Below are 8,888 nucleotides of genomic sequence, written 5' to 3' on the forward strand. Positions count from 1 at the left end.
GATTGTCACCAACTGGACACACTGGGAATTTCAGTGAGATGCACACAGCGCTTTGCAAGGCGGATAAAGTTGCCTTTAGTTCCTACGTGTACAATCACTCGATCAAAAATAAGAGTAAGATATATATTAGCTTCCAAAACCCACATACTCTACATGTGTGTTCACCCTCCTAACAAACACCGATGGCCTGGAGTCGCTCTTGGCTGCTCAGTCGTGGTGATCAGCACAGGTCCTGCCCTTACAGAGCGCTGTCCCACTCAGGCGAGGGGGTCAGCATGTGGACGCAGGTTAAGTGGACTCAGTGGTTCCGGCTGTGACAGGCACTACAGAGGAAGCAGACCGGCCGACGGTGGGCTTCAGCACAGGGCAGCGGTGGCTGTTGGTTGCGGGCCGGGGCCTGAGGAGGTGACGAGAGGGTTCCTGCACAGAGCTGAGGCACCCCACTGTGAAGCTGTCACTTCCCCGTGGCCCCCCCAGGGAGGCGTGCTGAGTCTCCTGCGGGTCCACGGGGCCCCCATGTGGTGGTGACTCTGTCCTCGCCCCCGACAGGCGAACTGCTGGATGGGCAGCGGGGGCTCGTGCCCTCCAACTTCGTGGACTTCGTCCAGGACAGCGAGTCTCGACTGGGCACACTGGCGACCGGACAGGACCAAAACCTCATCAACCTTTCGGGCATCGGCCCGGAGGCGGAGAACATTCTCGACCTGCACTCCCCCACGCCCCCCGACTCCGGTGTCACCGACAACAGCACGGGGACGCTGGCCGCGGACGTCGACGACGTTGGAGAAGACACTGTGCCTTACCCTAGGAAGATCACCCTCATCAAGCAACTCGCCAGGAGCGTCATCGTGGGCTGGGAGCCGCCGGCCCTGCCGCCGGGGTGGGGCGCCGGGAGCAGCTACAGCGTCCTGGTGGGCCAGGAGCCGCGCCTGAGCCTCCCGCTGGCCGGCAGGACCAAGGCCCTCATCGAGAAGCTCGACATGGCGGCCGGCACCTACCGCGTGTCCGTGCAGTGCGTCACGGGCCGGGGAAGCTCGGACCCGCTGCGCTGCACCCTGCTGGTGGGCAAAGATGTGGTGGTGGCCCCGTCGCAGCTGAGGGTGGACAACGTCACGCAGACCTCTGCCCAGCTCTCCTGGCTGCCCACCAACAGCAACTACAGCCACGTGATCTTCCTCAACGAGGAGGAGCTGGGCGTGGTCGGGGCCGCCAGGTACAAGTTCCCGCTCTTCAATCTGCGGCCCAGCGTGGCCTACAAGGTGAAGGTGCTGGCCAGGCCCCACCAGATGCCCTGGCAGCTCCCCCTGGAGCAGAGGGAGAAGAAGGAGGCCTTCGTGGAGTTCGCCACGCTGCCTGCAGGTGAGTCTGTGCTTCCGCGGGGCCCCGGGGCGAGAACACCGGAAGCCACTCCGCATGTGACATGGGGATGGGCAGGGGGAGGGAGGGAGCAGAGGGAAGCTGCATACGGCCAACATATCCTGGCGTCGTCCTGGAAAATCCCTTAAATCGGCGTCGGTGAGCGAGGACTATGGGGAGTGCGCGCACGTGCGTGTGCGTGTGCGTGTCTGTGCGTTCGTGTGTGTGAGGGAGGGAGGGCTCTGGTCGTGTTTCGGGGCCGTGGTGTTGGAAATGTTTAGCACTTGCACAAGCAGGAGGCTTATCCGCAGAAGGTGGGAGGAACGAGACGACCCTCGGGGACGGGGACGGAGGGTCACAGGTCGCCGGGCGCTCGCTCCAGACGTGCGCAGCTGTGGGGCCGTGAACGAAGCGCACACACGCCGCCTCTTCCCGTTGACACATGCGTGCGCATGGGCAGGCTCTCGTGGGGACACGGTTCCCCAGTAACCCTGCCTGGGTCCCGGGCGCCTCTACTACAGAGCCCCCTACCTCCTCGCCGTCCTCAGCGTGACAAAAGGGATGGCTCCCTGTCCCTTCTGCACACACTCCCGGGAACTGCAGAGACAGTGACGAGGGCAAACCGACCGTCTGCCCGTCCCCCGACCTATCCAGATCCCAGTGCTGCTCAGTTACCGGCCACGGCCACCTCCACCTCCAGAACTGTCCTGCTGACGAGTCCGATGGCCGAGCCCTTCCCCGTCACTGTCTCTGGGTCAGTGTCAACCGCAGGCTGGAGGTGGCAGAGCTGCAGCCACTCTGTCCCCTTCTGCTGCCGACCCCGGGCCTCTGGTGCTTCAGGGTGCGTACAAACCGGTGCCGAGGAGACCCCAGGCTGGGGCAGTTCCTGACTTCCGTCCTTGGGGACGGTGAGGGCAGCGTCCCGTGTAAATGAGCTGTCCGGTGCTGAGCCAGGCTGCGAGTCGTCGGCACTGAGGGAGCCGTGACCGACGTGTCACACCGTGTCAGCGCTAAGCACCACCTAACCGCAGGGAGGCTGTAAGGACCTGGTGGCAGCGTGGAATGGTCCTCTGTCTCTGCAAACGGGCCACAGGCTAGTGGCCTCCGGCGCTTGGCAGCAGAGTGGTGTCCCGAGCCTTCAGTTCAGCTGCAGAATGAGCCCGTGCTGAGACCACAGAGCTCACGTGGTGGGAAGTGCGGGTACGAGTGTGAGAATGTGCGGGCACAGAAAAGCCCCCGGACGCAGCCACCCTCCTGCCTCCAGGGGCGTCACTTGGGGAACTCTGCAAGCCTGAGTATGTGACGCTCACGGCCTCCCCCCGAAAAGCGGAGTGTTCGTCCCTTCCCAAAGGAACTGCTGTGGGCTCCCAAGCAGGAGGGTGTGGGGGCTCCACCCCAGCCCGGAGGGAAGGAGCCGCCCGGGGTGCAGTGCAGCACAGCCACCCCACTGTCACCAGAAGCCACCAGGTCCCCGGCCCCAGGACCACTGCCGCCTCGTTGCTCGAATTAGCAGCTCGAGACTTTGTCTCGCGAGGTCCAGTCTGCACGACTCGAGCAGGCCCGGCACCAGCGGGGCTGTGCCAGCTGCTTGACAGCAGGTCTGCATGCGGGGCTGCCGCCTGGGGTCACATGGCCCCCTCGGAACCCTGTCTCTCCACACCGGTCAGTCCCCTCTCCCAGGAGGTGGCAAGCTGGGTGACACACAGTCCAGGCTCACACACTCGAGAGAGCCGGGGGGGAGAAGGAAGGCGGGAGGCGGGCTGGAGAAAGGAAGGGCCTGTCTGCTCTGCTGGACTGGGAGCCCCTGGCCGCTACGAAGCTGTCACGGGGCTGACCGGCCAGGCCCGAGTCACACAGGCCCAGGCGGCTCCATCCAGCTGCACGGACTGGGGACCGGTCCGGGCGTAGAGGAGCAGCTCCGCGCGCCTGGCAGCCGCCCCGGCCACTTGCTTTCCCACTCGCCTCCCTGCCCTGGTGACTTTTCCTCATGCTTTGTTTTTATCAGAGTTGATCTACAATGTCCCGTGAGTTTTGGGTGTACGACATAAGGTTTCAACATTTATGTGCCTCATGGACCAGTGACCATCTGTCACCACAGAGTGATTACCCTGCTAATCGACTGTCCGTCATGCCCAGTGACTTATTTCTGTTATAACTGGGAGTCTGTGCCTCTGATGGATTGCCTTTTCTCCAGGTGACACCAGCTGAGCGTGGTGACAACTCGCCTGTCGGGGTCAGGCCCTAAAAGGTCCTCTGCCATCTGTCCCACAGGTCCTCCTGCCCCCCCACGAGACGTCACTGTCCAGGCTGGAGCCACCCCAGCAACCATCCGTGTCTCCTGGCAGCCGCCCGCGCTGACCACCACTGGGCTGTCCTCTGGCGCCAGCGTGACGGGCTACGGCGTGTATGCGAAGGGGCAGAGGGTGAGCGGGACGTCCAGGGCCCCGGTCGCGGCCACGAGCAGCAGTCGGAGGTGGCCTCCCACTCACGGGCGTGGGGGAGGGGCTGTCCGGCTGCGGGGACCACCTGTGAGCAGGCTCTCTGTGGCAGGTGGCCGAGGTCAGTGCCCCCACGGCGGACAGTGCCACTGTGGAGCTCCCGCGGCTCCGGAGCCTGGATGCCAAGGCCGTGACCGTGCGGACCCTCTCTGCGCAGGGCGAGTCCGTGGACTCTGCCATCGCTGCCATCCCCCCTGCCCTCCTGGTGCCTCCTGCCCCCACACCGAAGCCATTAGCAAGTGCCGGAGTCCCCGATACCAAAGATGACCGCCTGGGTCCCCACGTGAAGGTAGACGAGGCCTGGGAGCAGAGCCGGGCACCGGTCCCAGTCCACGGGCACATGCTGGGGCCACCCAGCCTGCAGGGCCCCGGCAGGCGGTCGCCCTCACCCAGCCGGATCCTCCCGCAGCCGCAGGGCGCCCCGGTGTCCACCTCCGTCGCCAGGGCCATGGCCCGGAAGGCCGCAGAGAGAGTGGCCGAGAGCAGCAGGGTAAGGCTGGCCTCGCCCGTGGCCCAGCGGGGGTGGGGCCTTCTTCGGCGCCCGGAGCCTGTCCCAAGGGCCCCGGACACAACTGTGCTTTGCGGACAATGTGGCCCCAGCTGACCAGAGGAAACGGCCTGGCTTAGAAAACGGGCCGTGACCAACAAAACTGGCCAGGTTTGGTCTGTGTCGAGGGATCTAGGGGCACCTCCTGGAAGTTGGCTTGGGGACCCGATTCCTAACCGAGCACGCCTCCTGGCCTTGCTCACTCCTGAGCCCCCACTGTGTGTGTGTGTGTGTGTGTGTGTGTGTGTGTGTGTGTGTACGCGCGTGTGTGTGCATGTATCTGTGTCTGTGTGTCTGTATCTGTGTCTGTATATGGCACACACAGACAGACAGACATACCTACAAATACACATACAAAAGAAGTACACAAATACATTTCCATCCTGGGCGCATCTGTCTGCCAGGTGCCTAGGTCTGCTGCGTGGTCTTGGGCAGAGGGGCAGTGGCAGTCGGCGGTCCTCCCAGCACTGCCCACAGCCTATAGGGCCTCTCCAGGCTGCTACCCCTGGCAGTGCCTTCTCTGAATGCTGGTGCCAGGGACTCCCCGGGAGGTCAGAGCCAAGAGGCAGGCCACATCTGGACACTGGGAGGCAAGGGGGCTGTGGAGACGATGCTTCAGCTTCTAGAAACATCAGAAACCAGGCTTTATGTGGAACCTCTCAGTTTGTTCAGTATTAGCCACTAATACCTAAAAAGCAATTAAATACTGGTCTGTGAGCTCTGACCGAAAGGCCGGGACGTGCACGTGTGTCCTGGGCCACCGCCCTGGGCTCTGGGGTCCCACACCACAGAAGCCCCGGCCCGCCAACCCTCGCAGCTTGGAGCTTTTGGCAAAGCCCTTTTGGATGGTGCGAGCACCCTAAGACCTGCAGACAGGACCCAGAGAGGGACTGGAGGCAGAGACCGGGCCCAGGACCAGCTCCCAGGCAGCCCTCTCAGGAGGCCTGGGGAGAAAGCAGAAGATGCTGAGTGCGCACCGTCAGAGCCGGGCTCCTCCGCGGGCCCACGGCGCTCCCAGCACAGTCGAGGATTAGTCCCGCTGTGCGTGGTGGGGAGGCGGCAGGACCCGCCTGTGTCACAGCCAGGCAGCCCTGGAAGCCCGCCCAGGAGCCCGCGCCGCGGCCCGCTTGACCCAGGACCGCTTGACCCAGGCTGCAGGGTTGGGTGAAGGAGAGGGGCAGTTCCAGGCGGCGTGGGGGCCTGGACGCCCCCTCCCCATGCAGCCACGGTCAGGAGGCCTCGCCACCCGCCCGGCCCCCCCAACCACCTCGCTCACCCTTTCCTTCCTCCTTCCAAGCTAGAGAAAAGGAGTGTGTTCGCGGAGAGGGGCGGGCAGTACGCGGACTCAGACGAGGAGGACGGCTACGAGTCCCCAGACGCCAAGCGGCGGGGTGCATCGGTGGACGACTTTCTGAAAGGCTCGGAGCTCGGCAAGCCGGTGAGTGGCGCCTGGCTGTCACCGCCTCACACAGGCCTCTCGAGGTCCAGAGACCCCAGGTCGTGACAAAGACGGGAGAGTGCTGGGCTACAGGACGACAGCCGCAGTCTGGGAAGTTTAGACTTGACGGTGCCAGTGCATTTGTGACCTCATTTGGGGACAGTTTCAAAAGTGTAGTCTGCGTTTTAAAGGCGGCTTCTCCGGTGACCCTGTCACACTGCCCCAGCCTCTTCCCCGTAGCACAGTCTCCACCTGGCACCAGCCACCTACCTGGGCACGGAGCAAGCCCAGCCTCCAGGGTCCCAGCCCCGCCCCGGCCCAGTGTGCGTGCATGTCAGAGCATGTGGTGTCCTTTAAGCTCTTAAACGCTGGTGAGGGGCACAGACACCCACTTCCCCATACACCACTCTACTGCACGACCTAGGTCTCATGTGCGCACTGTCCCCTGAGCCACGGCCACCTGAGTGCATCGCCTCTGGCTGAGCCCTTGTCTTGTCACCAAGGCAGAGGGGCCGACAGCGCCTGGGAAAGCGTGTTCCCCAGCCCCGGACTGGCTCCCCTGCCTGCAGCCCAGGCTCTGCGCCTGTTGCCAGTTGGTCCTCCCTCTCCCGCCCAGCTCACGAGTGTGTGGACGGTGACGCCCTGTGTCCTCGCATCGCAGCGAGTGGCACTCACGCACGGGCGCATCTTGCGGGGGGTGGGGGGGCCGCAAGCAGAGCCTCGCGGGGGGCGCACGCGTCGGGCGATGCCCACTGTGTCCCCTCTGCCTGCTCCCAGCCGCACTGTTGCCATGGTGAGGAGTACCACACGGAGAGCAGCCGGGGGTCCGACCTCTCGGACATCATGGAGGAGGACGAGGAAGAGCTGTGCTCGGAGATGCAGCTGGAGGATGGGGGCAGGCGGCGGCCCAGCGGCACGTCCCACAGCGCTCTCAAGGTCAGTGGCCGGGACGCTGGCTCCCTCCGTCACCCTGTCCCTTTGCTGGGGCTGCGGGGCCAGCTCAGGGGGTCTCGCCCTGCCCCTAGAAGCTCACGGATAAGATTGGCTTCTTTCTCATCGCTGAGGTTGCATCCAAGAATTTCCTGTCCTGCTGGTCCCTCCTCGTCCCCAAAAAGCCTGGGTAGAGTTTAGGGGGGCCTCTTAGGGGCGCCCAGCAGGGACTGAGTAGGGAAGAGCCAGACAGTGAAGACCCCACACCTAGCCTTAAGTGCTCACCCAGGAGAGCAGGGCTCAGCCCGAGGCGGGGGAGGGACAGGCGAGGCATGGGGGACGGCCACCCTGGCATCGGGGGTCCCACATGTAAGCCCTTCCTGAGACACTTCCCGTGGGAGCCCCGCACCCTCCGTGTCCACCGCTGGCAGTCAGCGAAAGGTCTGATGGGAAGGCACGTTCCGGAAGCTGAGCCGGTGAGAGCTTGGCCCGCGGCGCGTGCGCCCTGTCCTTGCCAGGGGCTGTCCCATCGCCGCGCTGGCTGGCTGCTCTGGGCTCTTACACGCTGCGCCAGGCAGTGCGAGCTGCGTGCCAGGCACTGCACCTGGCCAGGGGGACAGGCGGGATGTGGTCCTCACCCCCCAGCCTTAGAGGGGACAGACAGGCCGGGCAGCTCGCAGGGGCTTGAGGCTTGCAGTGGGGGCGGAGCGCCAGCCCTGCGGCCTCAGTCGTGCCTTTTGAATGGCGGAGAGAAGGCGGCGTCCAAATGTGGCTTCTAGCCTGGCGCCCCCTTGCGCAGGAAGACCGAGTGCCGGACCCTGCTAAGGCCCCGCCCCCAAACCCCCGGTCCCTACGCGACCCCACTGGCTCCCGCCCACCCCCGCCAGCTCCTAGCGTCACGTGCAGTGGAGTCCACAGTGGCCTTCTTGAGGGAGGGCCCCAGGCTGCCCTGCGGGGTCTGCTCGGGTCCCCCCAGGCTCGCCAGGGCTCACGGCTGGTCCGGGGTGGCAGGTTCCTGCCCCCACTCTCCACAGAGTCATCTTTCCACGGAGGAGGCCGGTTCTTCCTGGGAATTGTTGAGCAAAGAAATGGTACCTTATCTCCCGGGAAGGAGACCCAGAGGGCAGGCAAGGTCATCCTAGAGTGCCGTGGCCTTGTCCCACACGCACAGGCAGCTCTGCTCCCTGGAGAACAGCTGGCAGGAAGGGGGCCAGTGACAGCCACAGGCTCACTTCAGCTTGTCCATAGTGTTCCTACACTTAAAAACTGGAGATCTCACCAGCTGATCTGGACTTGCAGCTTCTCCAGAAATTCCGAGACAGGCTAGGGATCTGGCCCACAGGGCTTACTCTCCTGCGTGGTGGCCGGGGGCTGCCGCCCATTCCCGCCGGGATGGCCCTGGCGCTCTGCAGTTCCTTGCCTGGCCCTGGGAAGCGCCCCACAGGCCCCTGCCCCCACCCGGCCACTAGCTGCTTTTCCCCTGCACTGCTTGGCCCTGATAGTCCCCTTAGCAAATGAGGGATGTCCCCAGCCGGCCGAGTGCACAGCTCATTCACGTTGTCACCTGGCAGACCTGCATCAGGCGCACCTGCCTGGGTCCTGATCAAGGAGCCCACAGGCCTGTGGGGGGTCAGGCGGGGCCTGGCGGATGGGCGGCCCCAGAGCGGGGACCCTCCCACGAGGTCACAGGAGTGGCTGTGGCAGAGGCAGTGGCGTGGGCGGGGACGCTCTGGCACGCCACCACATCCCCCCCCCCATGCGCAGCAGGTGGCTCCTGGCAGTGCCAGCTCTGCCAGGCCCTGGAGGCCCGAGAGAGCGGGGACCTGGCTCTCCACTCGGGCTGTGAAGTCCAGGACCTGGCGGAGGGTCGCACAGGCCCCAGCGGTGAGCGGGTGCGGGTCCCAAAGTGAGGACGCGCGGGAGCGACGAGGCCGGGTTTCGCACACAGTTTAGCCAGGGCGACAGGTGATACCGAACAACGTGGGCGAGAACGGTCTCGGGGAAGCGCTAGGACGATGACGAGAGCGGGCAGTGGCTGCTGTGACGCCTCGTCACACGGGCATCCGGCGGCGGCCGCCCTCCGAGAGTCCGGGCGCAGCCAGCGGGCGGCGGGCTTCAG

General features: G+C 64.9%; 1 protein-coding gene across 1 annotated transcript in view; it reads left to right on the forward strand.

Annotated features, from left to right (window-relative positions):
- RIMBP2 (RIMS binding protein 2) overlaps positions 1-8,888 on the forward strand; it is a 44,809-nt gene that overhangs the window by 23,487 nt on the left and 12,434 nt on the right. Inside the window, exons 8-12 of the mRNA XM_023537407.1 lie at positions 550-1,359; positions 3,628-3,779; positions 3,907-4,344; positions 5,699-5,839; positions 6,617-6,775. Coding sequence (XP_023393175.1) covers positions 550-1,359; positions 3,628-3,779; positions 3,907-4,344; positions 5,699-5,839; positions 6,617-6,775 — 1,700 coding nt within the window. The remainder of the gene's footprint in view (positions 1-549; positions 1,360-3,627; positions 3,780-3,906; positions 4,345-5,698; positions 5,840-6,616; positions 6,776-8,888) is intronic.

Source organism: Pteropus vampyrus, unplaced genomic scaffold, assembly GCF_000151845.1.
Source record: "Pteropus vampyrus isolate Shadow unplaced genomic scaffold, Pvam_2.0 Scaffold189, whole genome shotgun sequence".
In the NCBI taxonomy this organism is placed as follows: domain Eukaryota; kingdom Metazoa; phylum Chordata; class Mammalia; order Chiroptera; family Pteropodidae; genus Pteropus; species Pteropus vampyrus.